General features: G+C 47.2%; 1 protein-coding gene across 1 annotated transcript in view; it reads left to right on the top strand.

The window, feature by feature from the left end:
* Positions 1–20,523, top strand: part of VPS13D (vacuolar protein sorting 13 homolog D) — a 3,263,180-nt gene that overhangs the window by 752,934 nt on the left and 2,489,723 nt on the right. The window contains exon 22 of the mRNA XM_069610908.1: positions 8,316–8,406. Coding sequence (XP_069467009.1) covers positions 8,316–8,406 — 91 coding nt within the window. The remainder of the gene's footprint in view (positions 1–8,315; positions 8,407–20,523) is intronic.

Here is a 20,523-nt window from a genome sequence, read left to right as displayed (position 1 = left end):
GTTTCGAGTCCTGCCTTTCTGGTTGACCTCCGCCTTGAGGGTCTTCACCAAACTAATGGTGTTGGTGGCAGGGCATTTCTGTAGAGGGGCTTTCACGTGTAACCCTACTTGGCTGATCAGAGCACGTTCTCCCGAACAAGCCTTGGATCACCTCAGCGTTACCTGCCACCCCCTACACAGACTGGGCTTCTCCCTCAATTTCAAGAAGTCGCACATGACACCTTCCCAACAGCTCAGGCACATCGGGGCTGTTTTAGACACGTCCTTGGGAAAGTGTTCACCGCCCAAGGTGAGGGGTCAAGACATTCTCCAGATGGTAACAAAGTTTCAGAATGCCCACTCTCTCATGGCCTTCGAATTACTAAGGTTGCTCGGGCTCATGGCATCCTGCATTTTCCTTGTGCCAGTGGCTCGTCTGAGAATATAGTCTTTTTATTTATTTATATATTTATATAGCGCTAAAGCCCGCAGGCATCGGAGCGCTTACAAATAGACGGGACATATAGTGGCAGAGGACAGGACAAAGTGTAGTTACATGTAGTGAAAACTTCGCAGGTGCTGAAATTGTGTTAAATCAAGGTCTATTTAAATCGTAGTGTTTTTAGATTCTTTCTGAATTGGATATAGTTAATTTCAAGCTTCAAAGATGGAGGTAGTTCATTCAATTTTTGGATGCTTCTGGTCGGGAAGGCTCTGCCAAGGCCGTTGGCCTTTTTTGTTGGAATGATTTGTAGAAGGCCTTTGTTAGATGATCTTAAGCATCTGGTGGGTGTGTGCCATTTAAACTGTTTCTTTAGGTATACTGAGGCCTTCCCATACAGGCATCGATGGACCATGGTGAGGGATTTAAATGTGATTCTCTCTTCCATGGCCAGCCAATGTAGCTCTTTTCTATCACCAGTGATATGGTCTCTTCTTGACCTGCCTGTGATTGTTCTAATAGCGTTATTTTGAATAACCTGGCATTGCTTCAAACATTTACTGCTTGCTCCAAGGAGCAGGGAATTGCCATAGTCAAGTCTTGATAGTATAGTTGCTCTGGCTATGTTAGTGCTGTTCATCTGGTTGAGTAGGGGTCTGATTTTTTTCAAGAGCCTCTGGTGGTACTGGCATTTTCTTTTTAAATAGGCTGTGTGAGCCTCGGCACCTAATGAGGCTTGCAAGTAAACTCCTAGTGTCTTTACTTTCTCAGATATTGAGATGGGAGTGTTTTTGATGTTGAATGAGGAGTAAGAGGAGTTTAGTTGTTTTCTGGCGTGTGGTGAACCAAAAATCATTAGCTCGGTCTTTGTGCCATTGAGGCACATCATCATGATCCTAGTTGATCTGGATTGGGCCAGTAGGACGTGGTGCCTGGACCTTCTGGACATGACCATCTGTCCTCCAATTTATCTTCCTGAAAGAGAGAACCTTCTTTTGCAAGAGGGAGGTCGCATTATGCACCCAGCGATCAGGACTCTCAACCTTCACGCCTGGTTTCTGAGAGGATGAGCTATAAAGATTGGGACCTCCCGGAGACGTAATGGAAGTGTTGCTTTCGGGTAGAAAACCAGCAATTAAGTCTTTGTACAGCTGTCGGAATATGTTTTGCAGCTGGTGCAGAGATAAGAATGTAGATCCTTTTCTTTGTAAGACATCAATTGTGTTTTCCTTTTTGCTTCATTTGGCCAACCAGGGGCTCCAGGTTGGCAGTGTGAAAGGTTACTTGGCGGCGCTATCCATTTTTAAGCGTGCGCCAGCATCTTCCCTACCTTATCCCCAGTTTCATAAATCCTGGGTCTCATGGCATTGTGGGCCTGTCTAGCGTTATCCATTGCTATATTATGAAGTTGTTTCTGGGCCAGGATCAGGGATCTGTGTCTGGTTGATCAGAGGCAAGGTGGGTCTCCTCCGCTTGTTTAACACTCTTCTCTGCATCCTCCAGTTTCTTTAAGTTTTCTTTTTTGTGTGCTGTCGTACAGGAGATTATCTCTCCTCGGAGCATGGAGTTATAAGCTTCCCAGAGTGTTATCGGCTGTCAACTGACCCCTTGTTTAATTCGAAATATGCCTCAGTGACTGTGTGCATGCTTTCAATTAGTTCCGGGAAACCTAGATAAGAGCTATTCAGTCTCCACAATGCTAGAGGTAGTGGTGTTGAGGTTTCAATTTCCAAAAGAAGGGGGGAATGGTCCGAGATGCCTGTGTGTATCACAGTCACCGGCAGGACAAACATAATCCAGCCGAGACAGCGATGCATGCACCCCAGAATGTTAGGAATATTCTCTCTTGTCGGGGTGTAAATCACGCCACACATCACGCAGCCCTAGCGCCTCAACAAATGTGGCTAGTTTGGTATGGGTGTTGGGATACCGCCCTCGTAGATGTGTACGATCCTGAACCACATTGACAACCTCATTAAAGTCCCCCCCCCGAATTAGGATATCTGACGTGTCTTTGACCAGTATTGGTGTAATATCCTGTATTAGTGATGCCAACAGTGTGGGTGGCGAGTAGATTGCCATTAAGGAGAGTCTTATTCCATAATGTACCCGTGACATATATGAAACTACCGCTAGTGTCCAGCAGGACCTTCGAAAGGGTAAATGGGAGACTCTTGTGCACCAGAACAAGCACTCCCCTTGAGTCCATTGTGAAACCCGTCTTTATCGTGGTGCGATAGTTTGTGCGTTTCAAAAGAGTGCAGTTTGTGCGCACCAGGTGCGTTTCCGTTACAAAGACTACGTCCGGAGCGTGCCTATTAAGGAACTGCAGTACCAGTCTCCTTTTAAGGCAGTTTCCCAGCCCGTTAACGTTCCAGCTCAGGAGCTTCAAGGCTCGGGTTTCTCTGCTATGTGGGGTCATCAGGTGGATACAGGCTTGGGTAAGAGTCATAGAGTGTAGTAAAGGCGTGGTATGTCTTAATGTTATTTTCCCGCAGAGTCCTAATAGGGAAAGCTGAAGTTGTACTCTAATCCATGTCTGTCTTGATGCATCCCTCCCTTCCTTCCAACTTGCAGCAAACATTCGTAAACTTAAACTGCTAATAACTTCCCCCAGTTTCCCCCCCTCACCTTCCCCATACTCCATCCCAACTTGAAGCATCTGTCGCCCGAACCAAAACATAAACAAGTTAACCGTGTTCAATCGCGACTTGGACCGCTTGGTTAGTCGCTCGATGGGGGCGGGGGGCCTCAGCTATTAGGCCGCCAGAAGTAGTTGAAAGGTCGGGCATGTGATCTGCTTCAGATATCGATCATAGACTTATGTTTGTTCGATCCCCGGGTAGTGGGTTAATACCACATATTCAAAGTTAAATGTTTCAGTCATTGTCTAGGAGAGGTTCTGCCTCTTGTATCGGGTCTCCTTGTGGGTGCCTTGGTGGTGATCTGCCAGGATGGGCACCAGGTCTGTCATTGCTAGATCTCCTATCCGGTCTCTAGTCCCCTTCAATGTGCTGTTCTGCCCAGCTCCAGGCCTTCTTAGGGTTTGTAAAATTCACGGAGGTGCCGTTATGGTAGATCTTTAGCTGTGCTGGGAATATTTAAGCCATGTTTAACGTTAAGCATCTGTAGTCGTCTTTTGAGTGAGTCAAAGGATTGCTGTGCTTTTTGTACCTCCCTAGTGTAGTCCGGAAAGAACGTGATCCGTTGAACGTGACAGATCGCCTGGTCCTGGCCATCTGGAGAAGTGCGTCTCGGTCTCGATAATTTAGGAATTTGGCTATCACTGTTCGTGGAGAGGCGCCGGGTAGGGGTCGTCTAGTTGGCATTTTGTGTGCTCGTTCTATGGAAAAGAATCTCGAAAAGGGTTTAGGGGCGAATAGATCCGTCAGCCATTGCTCGAGAAATAATTCCATGCTGCGTCCTTCTATTTTTTCGGGTAGGCCAAGAATGCGGACGTTGTTGCGCCTGGATCTTCCTTTGCTCTCCTCCACCCTGTCTTCCAGGGTTCTAAGCCGGGCCAGCACTCCGTTCATTTGCTGCCCCATGGAATGGAGGCCATCCTCAGTTACAGAAATGCAGGTTTCGGCCTCGCCTGTGCGGGAAGTTAGCTTCTGCAGATCATGCCTCAGGAGGGATACTTCTGTGCTTATCCCGTCCATTTTCACTTCCATGGAGGCTCTTGAGTTTGCAATAGCGTTCATCACATCTCTCGAGGAGATGTTTCTCATCATCATTCACTGTCTCCTGGTGTTGCTGGCGCTACTGAAGGAGTCGCTGTGACTGTTGCAAACTGCTCCATTGTGCTCTGGGTAGTGGATTTCTTATTCTTGTCCTTGCCCATGGCGGGGTTTATATTCCCCTCTGTGGAGTGAGTTTGGTCGTCTGATTAAGGGAACAACTTAATTGACCAGCCACAAGACAATCAGAGAATCAGAGTGGTTGCTCGGAGCTAGGTAAACATTCACAGTTTCGTCAGCCAGGTTCTTTTATCCCCTGTGGAATTACCACAAGCCGATAATTACTGTCTTCACCTGGCGTCTCCCCTCGTCGCCCTCTAGCCAAGGAGATCTATCAGGCGCTGCGTGAAATGAATCAGTGATCCTATGCTTGTGGCCTTCTCTGCTTGTTCACAGGCTTCTCTCTGCTTGTATTACGGCTCGCCTACGTTTCCACACTCCTCAATCGCCTCCGCACAATGTTCCAGCAGGGGGTGAGAAGGCAGTCGGTGTTTACATGAGAGGCAGCACGGGACAGTCTAGGGCCGGTAAAGGCACAATTGTTGACATCCGCCTGGGACCCGGCACACAGATCAGGCATACACGCAACCCATGCCAGGTCAGTGGAGGGGCAGCACCGTTCCCGGAGGACAAGCCTTGTAGGTCGTGGTATGGATGTTAGGCTCTCTATTTATAATGTGGCCCGCTCTGCGCCAAGAGTTTGCTGAAGAAATACTGAGGTAGCACCTCCAGGCACAATCCTGCTTCCTGCTGTAGCTAATCCCCCAATTGTTCGCTCCCTTACCTGCACCATGTCTCTCTGTGTCTGCTTCAGCCACACGGCCCCGGAATGGGCTCAAGCGGGTCCGGGAGAGGCTGACTGCAGTGTCCCCCGGCAAGAACTTAAAAAATTACAACGGGATATCACTACATTTATCTAGACAGAGACAAATAGTAGAATCTCCAAATCGATCCTTGTGACGGGAAAAGACTGGTTGGGCTGCAATACCCAGATTTTCAAACTTACTATGACGCATCACACCTGCAAATACTGAGGGAATGGTGCCAGGTTGCATCACCTAAACATTGGTGGAGTATGCAAGCAGTAGTTGGTAGGAATACCTCTGTGGAGGGCACTCTGATTACCGAAGCACTCCAGACCAAACTCCCTCTACATAAACCCACTAACAAAAACAATGCTACACACGTGGGACATATGTAGCATTGTCTTCATTACTTGGTTTATGTTGATGGGACGACACAATTCATTCCCGCTGGTCTTACAGTGGAAAGGTGTTCCATCCTTGTTTACACCACTCCACATCAATATGGACTTCACTCCGGCATTTGATAGAAGTGCCTTCTAACAGTGGAAGGAACCTAGGGGATGGTGCATTTCAGCTCTATTTAGAAACAGTATAATTAAATCATTCCAAGAATGCAAACAAGAGTACCACCTGGCACCTGAAGGAACAACACTGCTTTCGATATTCTCAGATCGGGCACTGGATTGTAAACCAGGTAAGAGAAGCAGCATTGAGGCAGCTGACTTACTTTGAGTAAGGTACATCACTAATAGGACCTCAGCCAAAGGGTTGATATCCAACATGCATCACGTTTTAACGGAGGATAAGAAAACGCGCCTACATGGATGCATGGGAAGCTGACATAGGGAGGGAGATATCAGATGATGAATGGAAGGCGATCTGGTTGAGGACCAGGACTGCCTGATCGGCAGTCCAACTTAAGGATGCAGCTTATAAGGGTACCCTGAGATAGCACCTGACCCCTATCTTAATAAGATTGACCCCTACACAGGGAGGGTGTTGGAGGGGCAGTTGGGGGAAAAGGGAACCTCGATCTGTTGGGGATGGCCCAAGATCAAACCATTCTGGCAAGATGTTATATCCTGTATCTCACAGGTCATAGGACGCACCTTCCCCTTTGATCCAGGGACGGTACTACTATGTATTCCCGCAGGAGAGGTCTAACTGCTATTTTCAGGAGGGGAAGCTCAGTTACATTGGTTTTATTACCTGAGCCAGAGTGGTACTGGCCTCGAGATGGAGAGACCGCTGGTCCGCACATCCACCTGTGGTGGGCCAAGCTGTATAATATACTGGCAATGGAAAAACTAACTGCAGACCTAACTGAAAAGTGAGATGCTTTTGCCTGCAATTGGAGATTAGTAATGACTTTCCTATCGTCTGACTACATGAAGACCATGTTCCTGCACCGACCTACAGCCATAAATTTGTTTGGCATGCAAAAACCAAAGCGGGACACAAACAATGAGACAGAACTTTTACTATAATTGTCTACACTACTATATCTCTGACAAAGACGATGGCTATTGATTTTGTGTACTTCCTAACTTCATTGAACCAGGCTGGGGAAGAGGGAGGTGCGAGGGTTACTTAGTGGAGGAACTGGAAGTTACTGTTCCTTTTGGTAAGCCTGTTACAGGTTTATTTGTATTACTGATGGTAAAAAGCAATGAAGTGTTTTTAACAGACAAAAAAAGGAGGCAGACTGCAGAGAAGACCTTCTCTCTAAAATGGGAAGAACTCGCCCCCTTGGAATTGGAAGGAACCATGACCAGAAGGAGAAGGTATTACAAAATAATAATTGTCGGCACCCAGGACAGTGTCGGTCAGATAACTCGGTCTCAAAGTGATTTTATAGCTCCAATGCACCCTTCTTTTTTCTCAAATGACCGAGTCATCAGTCTGTCTCCTGGAGGATTGTCACCTGAAAAAATGTCATTTCTAAATCACCCCTTCTTGCCCTAGGGGTTATCCCCAAGCTAGGAATGTTCCATTCTTGCAGGTTAGAATCACCGCAACCAGCTTGTAGGTAGAACTTGGCACCCAAACCAGCATTCACTAAGCTTTGCAAAGTTATTTGTTCGGGTTGTTGATATAGCCCCTTCTCACCAGGACTGTGCTAAAGCCACCAGTTGGCCTTTATTTTACTACTTCTCCTCAGGGTCTGGCGCCTGCCAAACTGTTAGCCCAGATTCTCAGCAGGCCTTGCTTTCTAGCTGTAACCTGATACTTGCTATAGTGGGACTTCGTAGTCTCAGCTAATCCCTGCTTTGCACCGTTCTAACTAGTTGGTCTTCTTGGCTTGGTTGCCAATGATTCTGGCTTTCTAACTATTCCAAACCCATTCCTCCTCCTGAAATACAACTCACTCTGGAATGCCGTCCCAACACCCTCAATCTTGGGAGGTGTATGCCTCTTTTTCTAGGTGTGATCCAAGCCAAATTGTCCCAGTAAATGATAGGGTTGATAAGTCGGCTTCCCCATTGTAATGCGCGATTTACCTTTGCATAATGGTTGACATCCTCCCAATGTATTTGCGGTGTCTGTTCAATTGTGATCAGGTTCTGTGGTCCTTTCAATGATGAACAGCAGTCATAGACTGGGCTTTTGTTCGAAGTTACAAAGGCCTTGCCCGATAATATGGGATCAGGCATTACTACATTGGTGGACCTTTGATTTGGTCGCCCAGGCGTGCTATTCCCAATAGAGTTTGCTTGTGAGCTTTTAGCATCTTTGCCCTGCATTTCTCCTGTTCCACTGCATTTCGATTTCCATCTAACTCTGGTTCATGCTCCATGCCAGGATTTGCATACCAGGTGGATGGATCCACCACCATAATATATCACATGGCTCGACCAAATATATAAAATCCCTTTCCTGGTGCTGGTTTTCTTGGCGTTATTTTCTACAGGGAAAAGGTACTGAGAGGTAAACACACTATCCTCTCCCACTGATCTCTTAAGGTATATTTTGCCCGTCTCACTTTGGGCTTCTTCTCTGACGGCATTTGCGTGAACCCTGGTTTTCCGAAGGATGATTGGCGAAGGTCTGGGGACCGCTGCCCCCCTCCATCTCCCCATGTACAGCTGTAAGTGTCGCAACACAGAGCTGGTGACTCTCACTAGGACCAGAGCTCCACAGTTTCCCCAGTGTGTGATACACCAGTGAATTTGTCACAGTTCAGTTAGCAATGCCTGTATCTATTTGTTGTATTACGGAAATCATATGTTGCTTCTTAATGTCACATTTAGGGAATTTCTACCCAAGTAAATTAGTATTGGCATTTTCAAATATTGTAGCAATTGTATTTGTGCACCAATGTTAATGTGTTTTTTTCTTATTTGCTAGGTTCACTCATTATCATTAATACTGAATAAGACAACAAATGAACTAGCAAAAGCAAGTGTGTCAAAACTTGTTGCCCATCGTGAAATTACTGGTAGGTTTGGATAATTGTACTTATTTGCATATCTGCAACAATGAAATGAATCATTCCTAAACATTTGTGGAAATGTATATCTCAAAATATTCAACTGTCATTGCCAACTAGGAGTAAGACAAACTTCTCATGATTTGCTTTAACTATTGAGCAAATCAGACTGGTTGAATGACAGTTCAAGTGTGATCATCGGCTTGTCATTCACATGTTTTTGTTGTAGTCTTTGGAAATACTTAAATTATTACATCTTTTTTCTGCTTCTCGTTGGAGAGTTTACTAGATTAAGCATCCGTGCATTAAATAAAGGCAATCATTAGGGTTATTGCAGTGGACTTTTTTCAGACTGGGTCATATTGTACAGTACAAAATTAATTTTGCATTGTAAGTGGATTGATGAACTGGCATTAAAAATAATGTACATTTCTCAGATTTATTATTTTGCTACATTTAGGAAATGTTTATGGTTCTCAGTATCTTCTCATGCTTGTACTTTTCACCTACAAAAGATCAGGAGATATTGCAGCTTAGAGATCCCCTTTCAATATCCTTACTATGGCTCTTATCTTCATCCCCCTTCCTCTTTACTTATCTGAAGTAAAGGTGGTAACATCCCATAAGTACAGAGGAATGGGGTCTAGGGACAGTATGGTAGTCGCCATACTGAGCTACTTTTTCTATCAGTTTTGTAAAATGCTCTTGATAGTCCCCTTCTGTTTCCTTAAACTAATTATATATGTGGATAAACTACGATTTTCCCAAAATTGATATCATATAATCTTAGTATTTATTCGAATACGCTATAGAGCTTAATAGATTTAAAAGCAAGTAACAACTTTTGGTACATGGGATTCTTAGTAGATTGGCAGTTTGTCAAAATGTTCTCCAGCTAGTGGAAGCTAGCTCAGGAAGTCCTTCAAGAGATCTTAGCCCTTTGGGGAACCCCTCAGGTGGATCTGTTCGCCACAAACACCAACAGGAAGTGTGATCTGTTCTGTTCAAGGGAATTTGCCCCGAGAGGAGCTCTAGAAGACGCGTTCGTAGTGGACTGGGAGTTTCCACTCCTTTACGCGTTCCCACCAGTCCCTGTTATTCCTCAAATGATCAGGAGGTTGAGAAGATTCCGGAAAACCATGATCCTAATTGCCCCGGATTGGGCCAGGAGAACGTGGTACACGGACCTTCTAGATATGTCCATCTGTCCTCCAATCCGTCTTCAACTCAAAGAGAAGCTTCTCTCGCAGAGGGGAGGTCAGGTTCTTCATCCAGACACCAGAACCCTCAACCTTCACGCTTGGCTTCTGAAAGGGTGAGGTAAAAGGATTGGGATCTCCCTGATGACGTCATGGAGGTGTTGCTTTCGGCTAGAAGGCCAGCAACAAAGTCTTTATACCGCTGCCGTTGGAACAAATTTTGCAGCTGGTGTAGGGAAGAGAATATCGACCCTTTTCATGTGGTACACCAACGGTGTTATCGTTTCTACTCTACTTGGCAAACTCAGGCCTTCAAGTTGGCACTGTAAAAGGCTATCTCGCAGCGCTTTCTATCTTCAAGCGCACTGCGGAGGAACCATCGTATTTCAAACTTCCTCTAGTGGTACAATTTCTCAAGGGATTAACTAATGTTTATCCTCCAAAACCATTCCAGGTTCCCTTATGGGACTTAAATTTAGTCTTAAACTTCCTAATGGGCACTCCATTCGAACCACTTCACTCTTGTGCGCTGAGATTTCTCACGCTTATGTCCTACTGGTAGCACTAACATCTGCTAGATGGGTGAGCGAGCTACAAGCTCTCTCCTGTAAACCCCCACATACAATCTTCCACAAGGACAAAGTTGTCCTACAGGTGAAGCCTAATTTCCTCCCAAAGGTGGTTTCTGAATTTCATATTACTCAGAAAATTACCTTACCTTCGTTCTACCCTCCTCCCCATCCGGGGAAAGAGGAGGAAAGGCTACATAGGCTGGACCCAAGGCGAGCTCTCAGCTTTTACATCAGCAGAATGGCTAGGATCAGGCAAGCAGACCAACTGTTTCTAGGATACTCAGGTCACAAGTTGGGACTACCCATAACAAAACAAACCACCTCCAGGTGGATTATTTTGGCCATTCTGGAATGTTGCAAACTGGCAGGGAAAGAGCCACCCCAAAATCTCAGGGCTCATTCAACCAGGGGTATCACAGCCTCTTCGGCTCTCCAAAGAGGGGTACCGGTCCGAGACACATGCGCGGCTGCCACATGGTCATCCGCACATACATTCACAAAATTTTACAATCTGGAATCCTCCACTACTCAAGAGACCAGACTTGGCAAGGCCGTATTACATTCGGTCCACCCCTAAAGGGATACAAAGCTTTCTCACTCCCACCTCCAAATACATGCCACTGCTATGGGAGTCTATCAAAGATAAGGAATACGTCGGAGGACACAATCCCTTCGAAGAACAATTTACTTCTTACCTGTAACGTTCTTTCGACGGGATGTTCCTCCGACATATTCCTTATCGCCCCTCCCATCCATCCCAGCAGTGATACTTCCCTTGTGGTTGCAGTTTACGCTCCTTCAAGGTCAATAACCAATTCAGGCATGACTTTCCTTATGCTACAAAACGGAACTGAGCAACGGACGCAGCGTGTGGCTATTTATGGGCATGATGACGTCGGTGCCGATACGGTGGCCGTCGAGGGACATCGACTCGGCGGACGTCGACGCGCAGCGCCCTCTACAGAAAATATTTCCAAGGCCAGCAAGCTGGAAACGTATTATCAAAGATAAGGAATACGTCGGAGGAACATCCCGTCGAAAGAACGTTACAAGGTAAGAAGTAACTTGTTCTTCTCTATGCTTTAGTTATTGCGTGGCTCGTTGTTATTCTGATGAGCTCTCTCCATGTAGTCTGTTCTGATGGGGTGTCATACTCTGCACCCTACAGCTTGCCATAATGGCTCCCCCACCCCCCAATTCCCTTCTGTTGGTAATTTAAAGTTGGACTATCATCATGCCCAACTTCTGGTGTTATGCGTGGATAATAATTTTTTCCGCCACTCACCTGACAGTCCTTGTCAGATTTGATCTCTTGCCACTTTTTGTCTTTCTTTCTCTCCCCAAGGGTTGCTGGTGGAAAGCAACCCTTGGGGACTGCAGAGCCTGCCCACCTGCAGGCTCTCCAGTCCCCCATACCCATTATGGAGTCTGAAAACTGGTGAATCGAAGCAGCCAATCTCCCTCTTAGTCGTTCACTCCTCAATGGACCAAGTGCTTCTCCCACACCCTGCACAGTCTCACTTTACAGGGTCTCCAGACAGCCACAGTTTGTTTCTTCAGGTAGTGGTCTCCTTTTTTTTTTCTCACGGGAGCTTCGACGAACATGTCTGCTGCCTCCGTTCCTGTGAATCTCCCACCCCCCACTGAATTTTCCCAGTCCTTTTATATACTCATTTGGGCTGTGGTATTCTGTGTACCCTGGCTTGGGATTGGTTATTTCCCAAGCTCATCTGTCTCATGCACTTGGATTTGTCAGGCCTTGCAGGTTTTTAAAAATGATCCGTTAAATAATTTTTATGCGTTTTCTGCGATTTTGGTTTATTTTCCCATCATGGGGCTATTGGTTGCATCAAAAGGTTTTATAGGTGGAAACCTCCACAATCTGTAGGAAAGACATTTCTACAGAAAATGCACATTTCTCATGGGCTAAGACTTTCAAAATTCTCTGATTTTTGAAATTGCTTGCCGATTTAGAAATGTCTGGACAGTAAGCAGATTTCCTCTTTGTAAGTATGGAATTTCAGACTCCGTAGAAATATTAAAAAAATATCTGCAGATTTTCAAAGTTTTCCGTGTATTTGGACTTTCTTTACTACAGGCTTCAAACTTGGTCGACGCTATCTTGGAAATGATAGAACACCTCATCGCAGCTCAGTGGCGTTAAGTGGCCGCCCAAAGGCTGTAGGCAAATGCGTGTGGCTTTTCCATCCATCCACAAAGTAAGCCAAGTGGCTTGTTCTCTGCAGCTTTGATTTTCCCTGATAACCGATCACGACGGCCTTCATCAGCGGATCAGCTCCGCAGTCTGATTCCTGCAGCACTGTGGCCTACTGGGAAAGTGTCTCTACTGAAGGCTTCTTGTCTCTGCTCTCTAATGGGTAATTTAGGGTATCTGAACGCTGTGCACCCAGGGAGCCCCGAGACATGGATCGCAGGCTGTATTGGGGCGCAGCACATCTGTAGAAAGTGGAACCACACTCACCCTAATGACCCCTGGAGAGTGCAGGGATCAGATTGAAATAGCGTCGGCAGCGGAGGTTAAGACGCCAGATTCACTAAATGCAGACTCCGTAGAAACGGCAGCAGCATGTGGCGCAGCAATGGCAGTGGTGTAGCATGTCAAAAAAAGAGGGATTGGAGAGGTGACCCTGGCCAGAGCGTTAGAGAAGTAATAACTGGAGGCACTCAAGGGTGTCCCATCCACCCACTGCTTGGAGTCGAAGTGTGATGTGGGTGTCCCAGGGAACGGAGAAGGAGCTCCTTTGATGATCGAGGAACCAAAGAGGCCTCTGAGTTCCGGAAGAGTGGTCCTGAGGCAGTGCCCATACCGTACAGTGCCGGAGTGGATTAGAGGAAGTTGAAAGAAGCAAAGGCCTTCCGGGTCTGCAAGCTCAGGGCAGAGCTTTGATATGATATGGCATTTATAACGCGCCTATCCACAAGTGTTTCAAGGCGCGACGAGGCAATGGAGGGAGATCAGTGGGGAGACGAACAACAATCCTATTAGGCCAGGTGTCATTCAGATCGTGCAAGTGCGGGGGAAGGGGGAGGTCACAGTGCAGTACATGGGATAATAAAATAAATAAACAATAAGTAAAAGTACTGCCAGCAGGTGTCAAGTGCAAGGGTAAGTGCAGACATCAGGTGTCAAGTGCTGGTAGTGGGACTGTAGGGATACAGAAAACAGTCCCCAAGTGCAGGGGTTGCCAGGAAAGCAGTGCAGGTGTGTGTGACTGGCAGGGGAGGAACCTGGGCCCGAGATCAGAGGGTGGCCAGATAACAGGTGCAGTTTCAGCCAGGAGGTCAGCAGGGGAGAGGAGGAGAAAAAGCGGAAGCAAAGAGAAAGGTTTTGAGGTTCTGGAACCGGAGATGATTCTCCTCAAGTTTCAGGGAGGGAGGCCGGGAGGCTGTTCCAGAGGGAGGGCCCAGCCGAAGAAAGAGATCTACCACCAACTCGTTGATTGTAGAAACAACTGACCCTGAGGGAGTTGGAGGCGGAGGAGCGTAGAGCTCGAGAAGGAAGATATTTAGGAAGAGAGAGTTGAAGGTATTGAGGCCCCATGCCCCAGAAGGCCTTGTGGACAATGCAGAGGGTTTTGAACTTAATCATTGCAGCCACTGAGAGCCAGTACAGAGATTTCAGTCCTGGAGAGATACGATCCCTGGGCTTGAAGCCAAGGACAAGTCCCGCAGTCCTGTTCTGGATGAGTTGCAGAGGGCAGAGAGTAGAAGCAGGCACATTTAGAAAGAGGCTGTTGCAATAGTCCAGCCTAGAGAGAACGAGAGCTCTGGAGACAGTGAGCTTCTGAGGGAACGAAAGGAAAGGAAGAATACCTCTGAGGAGGTGCAGCTGGTAGTGTGACTTCCTGGAGACATCAGAGATGTGAGGAGAGAAGGAGAGTGTGGAGTCGAAGATGACCCCAAGGTTTTTAGCCAAACAGGTGGGAGCAGGAGGAGGGCCAAGAGAGGCCGGCTAGAGAGTGACAGGAAAGGAGGGAGCGGGTGTGCCGATGAGGAGAATCTCGGTCTTACTGGCATTAAGGCAGAGATCATTGGCGGCACACCACTCCTGGATAGCAGACAGTCAGAAATGAGAGAGGGAGAAGAGGTGGCTGAGGGTAGTCTGAAAATAAGCTGAGTGTCATCCGCATAGCACTGGAAGTTGGGGCAGAGCGCGGTAATGCAGTGGGCAAGAAGTACCAGGTATTGGTTGAACAGCCTGGGAGAGAGGTTAGACCCCTGGGGAACACCACAGTTAGAGATAGGGATAGAGGAGAGGAACGACCCAAGTTGAACTTGGGAGGGTCGGTCAGAAAGGAAAGAAGTCAGCCACACCAGGAGACGGTTGAGCAGGATGGCATGGTTGACAGTGTCAAAGGCAGAGGAGAGCTCAAGTAAGATGCGGACACAGGGGGTGTTGGAATCAAGGTTGGAGAGCAGGTCTTCACGGATGGTCAGGAGAGCAGTTTCCTTGCTTGTGTCCGCTTTGAAGCCAGACTGATGATCATGGAGACAACCAACAGATTCAGTGTGAAGATTAAGCTGGGAGATGGCCAGCTTTTCCAAGAGTTTGCCCAGGAAAGGAGTAATGGGGATTGGGCGATAGTTAGCCGGGCAGGACGGGTCGGCAGAGGGTTTCTTAATAAGAGGGTGCACAAGGGAGTGCTTCAGGGGGAAGGGAAGACTCCAGTGGCGAAGGCGTGGTTGCAGAAGTCGGCCAGGACAGGAGCCAGGAGTCAATGTGGTCCTTGATAGTTTTGGAGGAACAGGGGTGAACCTGTTTTGACGAGACTTTCATAGATCGGACTTGTCTAGAAACCTCCTCTGGGGAGAACAGGGTAAAGGCAGAGAAGGAGGGAGGAGAGGTGGCCGCAGAAGGGCCAGAGGAAAAGCAGGGAGTAGAGGGTGTAGAGGGAGGAGGGGGAGAGGAAGAGAGAGAGGACAGGATGTCCTGAGTTTTAGAGATGAAGTGAGAAGCCAGGGCTGTGCAGAGGGCCTGGGAGGGGACAGGAGAGGTAGAGACTGCAGCAGGATTGGCCATCTCCTTGTAGATTGTAAAAGGTTTGGCCAAGTTGTTAGATGCCGCAGAGACGCTGGCTTGGATGTGGGCTCTCTTCTTGGTGCGGGCAGAGAGTCTGTATTGCTGTTGGAGCAGGCGGCAGGCCAGTTTCTCAGAGGATGTACATGAAGCACGCCATTTCCTCTCAGCCACCCTACACTTGCCTTTAAGGGTGACGAGGTCTGAGTCGTACCAGGAGTTGCAGGTAGATCCTCATGACAGGGGCAAGAATATCAAGAGTATCAGATATAGCAGAGTGGAGCATGGAAAGGGCTGTGTCAGGGTCAGAGTCAGCCAAAAGGGTAGAGGGGGGAGAAAGCGGCGGCGAAAGCCTCAACTGACACGCGCTTCATAGGTCGGATGACCGAGAAGGTGGGTGGCAAAGATGGAGTTGGCTTGGCCTGAGAGGTAGAGAGGGTGAGATGGGAGGAAAGGAGAGTGATCACTCCAGGAGAGAGGAGTGGTGTGAGGGGCAGAATGGGGAAGGTCTTAGGAGATCAGAACATCCAGATTGTGCTCTGCAGCGCGAGTCGGGCCAGAGGGGAGAATAGAGAGTGAGAGAGAGTTGCAAAGGTTGCGAAAGAGTCCAGAGGAGGACAGGAGGCATCCAGGTGGATGTTGAAGTCGCCAAGAAGGAGGAGTTGAGTGGTCAAGACCAGGAGTGAAGAGGAGACGTCCACCCACTCAGAGAGAAAGGAGGAGATCTGACCAGGTGGCCGATAGAGAGTAGCCACAGTAAGGGAATGGCTAGGAGAGAGAGAGAGAGAGAGAGAGAGAGAGATAGAGAGAGCAGACGAGGTATTTGAAAGAGGACTAGGCCTGCGTAGGAATGACAGAGGCAGGAATCCACTCGAGGAAGATCAGGGCTACACCCCCTCCGGAATGGTTGGACCTGGACGCGGAGAGGATCTTGTAGTCATCTGGGAGGAGAGTATCAAAGCTCGTGACAGAGCTGGCAGTGAACCCTGTCTCAGTGAGACGGAGGACATCAAGGTCAAGTTCCTCCAGAAGGCGGCAACTGTTGGAAGAGTGTTTGACAACTGAGCGAGAGTTAAGAGTGGCAATATGGAGAAGGTTTCCGTCCTTGAAAGACTTCCGGGGAGGGGTACAAATCAGAGGGTACGCCCTGCAGAGGTGTAGAAGAAGCCGAAGGGGGGGTCAGAAATGGAAGGAGGAGAGGGCAAGATAGCCAAGGAGGAGGCAGCAGGGGGAGGCGAGGAAGCCTTGGAGGAGGGAGAGGGGACAGCAGGACAAGAAAGGAAATTGATGAGGTGCGGGAAGCGTCTATCGAAAGGAGAAGACTGGCCTGAGGGCCTTGGACCAAGACGGTACCATTCACATAAACATTAATGATGACCTTAGAGGAGTGGAAGGTGGTCAGGAGGGCCTCTCACCTGGTGCCACCATTAATGGTAGAGAAGGAGAAGCGAGAGAACACAGAGACCATATGTAGGGTCCATAGGTCTGGTGAGGGAACGACAAAGAGGATGTCTGTGAAAGTTTTCCTGGAGGAGGCACTGGTATAGGTGTCAGCGATAGGGAGGCCTGGGTTGGAGACCAGGATGTCCTTTTTAAACTTCTTCCTACTAGATTTAGTGAAGAGAGCAGGATAGTCGATAGAGAAGCAGTTAGACAAAACAGGAAAGACTGAGAGCACCATAGAGTAGGTAGGGAGAGAGAGAAGAGGAAGAGGAAGGGAGAGGGAAGGGGAGAACACTAGGGAAGGACACAGGGCAGGGTGCAAGCAGACAAGACGGAGAGAGGCGAGAAAGTTGAACAACAAGACGACAGCTGCTCAGATTTAATAGACTATCACAATGCAATTTTAAAAACAGGAGAAAACTCACCGAAGTTTGAGAGTCTGCTAGGTGGACAGGGGTAAGCAGGGTAGAGAGAGAGTCGAAACCTGGTTGACGGCTGGCAACTTTGTTCCCCTGCGGACACCTGCAGACACAACATGGAACCGCCTCTGTGGGAGCCGCTCTTAGCCGCAGGGGCTGCAAGGGCAGAGGGCTGCCCTGGGAGGGTCAGTGAAGAAAGACAGACACACCAATCACAGGAGGTGGGTGGGATGGGAGGCGGGAGGGAGAAGGGACCAGGAAATGGAGCGAGGGAGGGAACAAAAACAACGGCGCTCAAAGCGCAATCAAACAGCCACATGAGATAACAAAAAATGCCCAGGAGGCTCATGAGCAAGTTAGCTCACCTGTTGTTCTGCGCCAAGTCATTGCTCCCATTCATTCCACCGCCTATATGGCTGACTAGGCGGTGGAATGAATGAGTGGAGGGAGGAGATTGGCAAAGCGCAGTTTTGCTCAGTAATCCAGGTGAGGCCACAGGGGCACATACTGCTTGGAGTGTTGATACCACCTGTTCTGAGGGGGGAACATTGGAGGCAGAAGCAGGCTGACAGTCAAAGGTAGGTGTGACAAACAGTCTACTGGCCCAATGGTACATGACCAGTCCATAGACAGTGCCACTTTGGTGGAGTTATGTATTTTGACTGCAGGAGCCCAGGTTAACCCTAGACACGTGGGGATGTGAAGGGATGAGGAAGGGTCCCCACAAAGTGTCTCAGTCTAATTGTTCACGTGCCTGTAACAATGCACATAGTGGGGTTGAAGGAGGATAATACAACAAATGGCACTGTCTAAATCTTTGAGCTTGCAGGGGTTCAGGAGAGAGTCATCCATGTGTGACGATATGAGAAGGTATCTGGCTCGCTTGACCAGCAGCTAATGGGAGAGGTGACTGCGACTAATGCTATAGTATGGTAATGTTTATTTGTAAAGTACCTATACACAAGGCAAGTGTTTCAAAGCGCTCAAGGAGAGAGGGAATAAGGGGGAAAAACTGTCATTCAGAGCCCTTGAATGTCTGAACGATACAAGTCTGCACAGGCAGAGTAAGTGCATATAGTACAGTTAACCGTGTAGATAACAGCAAATGGGTTTGACGAAGAGTCTGCAGGTGTCAGCAGGGGAAGCCAGTGGCCAGCCGTCAACCCACAAAGTAAGTGTGGCATGGGTATGGCATAGAGAATTATTCTACTCCAGAAAGCCCTGCCACTACATTACCTTACCTCCCAACATGGCTTGTCAGGCATAATTGTGAATGATTGCAATGCTACACTTTGTGAACATTAGCCTGCGACACATTAGACAGATTTGTGAATGATAGAAATAGCCACCCTCAGATAGAATTGTGAATGTGTGCGCTACATTGACCCACTGAACAGAATTTCTCCAAAACCAAGCTGCGCTTCCACAGAAACAGCAAAATGGTTGCACTGGTTCCAGTGAGCACCAGGGCCTCAAAGCTGCGTTTTGCAGCAACAAAAAAGATGCCTGTACCATCTTGCCAAGCACGTAGTGGGCAGGATGGAACAAGGGGACACACTAAGGGAGCTTGCCAGTGTGTTCTTTCATATACATAAGAAACAAAGTGAAAAAAGCAGTGCTGTTTTGCTGCCAGACCAAAGTCCCCATTAAAAAGGAAACTTTTTCACCTTTAAAAAATGCTGTTCTGACTCGATTTCCATCTGTTCTTCCTTAAACCACTGTGATTAATAAGGCCCCGACCATGCCCATTCATATCCCCATTGTGCTTCAGCAAAACCAAGCATGACCCCTGAATGACAGGCCCTTTCAAAGCAACTCTGAGAAAAATCAACAAGGAACTCAACTTTTACCCGCACTGGAAAACACATTCATTTTCTTTACAAAGTATCAAAGCTCAGTAGTTCAAAGAAACTCCAGCTATCTGAGCCATGTCAATTTCATGGCATATGTGCTTAAAAAAAACTCCTGCATACAAGAAATCACTATAGCTGCAAGACAGTGTGGGAATCCAGAGGGAGATGCAAAACCGAATTTAAAAAGAAATGCCAGCTCTTCACCACACATGTAAAATGGGCTTTGCAAACTCAAGGAGAGAAAGGCCTGTTTTAAAAGTAAACTATTGAATGAAAGCCTGCCATTATATAGTAATGTGAAGGGGTTTGTTGCTGGGGAAAATACACACATGGGTTATTTTATTCAACTGGCTTGTTTAATTCAGGACCAAATATAAAAATGTAAAACTGTTAAACCGTATTGGCTGGATTTTCCAAGTTTCAAAAGGGAAAATAGGTTTCTGACATGGGGGATGCTACCAACAGGAGGGCCTCTCTCACCATATACTAACACCCCAGTGATAATTAATTAAGAGGGTGGACAGAATCTAGTGTAGGCTGAATCCACTGACAATGAAACTCCCAGGACAAGGAAGTGTGGAAGTGGGCAAGGGGCAATAAACCTACAATCAAGCTGCAACCCCCACCTTGCTCTGGAGGAAATGACAGTTGGTGGCAGCTGAAGAAAGAGAAAAAATGGTCCAGTGACAGATAAAGGACTGCCATTTGTTTCCAAAGACAATTTATGAATCGAAATGTAAAGACTTTTATCTCTGCAGCAAGACCTTGTAAAAATGTAAAAATTTCAGTTTAAAAGTGATTTTATGGGCTTTCATTGAAGACATGGTAGAATTCACTGACCCATTGGGAAAATAATGGCAAAGAATCAGGTATTACAAGGAAAGTATCCATGATGCCAATGCAGATTTTTATACTTGCATCCTTTATGTTAATCCAGACATGTGTATAAGGTTATGGAATTTTAGGCCGAATCGTTGATACTCAAAATTACCAAAAAGTATTAAAAGGGCGAAACAATGTCTAACGGATTGAAGAGTTGGAGTGCTATGCTCTGCATAAAATAGGTAACCTATGTATATAATTTGCTAAGAGATTTCAATTGTATAAATGTACCGTTTGTGGCAAAATTGGATTTTGGCTAAAATAACTGTGGGAGGTTTTGGACATTGTAAAACTTACATCATAAATCTGACATCATTCCCTTGGAATCCAACCAGCTTAGAGCGAGGCGCGAACTAGCAACCCTGACCAATCCAGTAGTTTAGAGGCGTGCTTAGCTAAACCTGCCCAGCCATATACTTTGATGATGTCACTGTACATTATAAATAAGAGTCCCTGACAAGACTCCAGACACACACTCTTCCTGAAGTTCCTGCGCTGCGTTCCTGATCTGCTCCATCCAGATTCCTGACCCCACTAAAAGGCCAAAGAATTGCTGACCCTACTCCAGAGCCCACAGCATTGCTGATCCTATCCCAGCAAGGCCTCAATTCTGAAATCTCACTAAAATTCCCAAATAAGCAAAGGGGAAAGCTGTGGTATTCTTTTGGGAAGCATCCTGAACCATCCTGGCTTGCTGTCCACTAACTGCTGCCCACTTAC

This window comes from Ambystoma mexicanum, chromosome 8 (assembly GCF_040938575.1).
Source record: "Ambystoma mexicanum isolate Mex_15411 chromosome 8, UKY_AmexF1_1, whole genome shotgun sequence".
NCBI lineage: Eukaryota > Metazoa > Chordata > Amphibia > Caudata > Ambystomatidae > Ambystoma > Ambystoma mexicanum.
The sequence above is the reverse complement of the archived record's forward strand: the minus strand, read 5'-3'. Positions and strand labels throughout refer to the sequence as shown.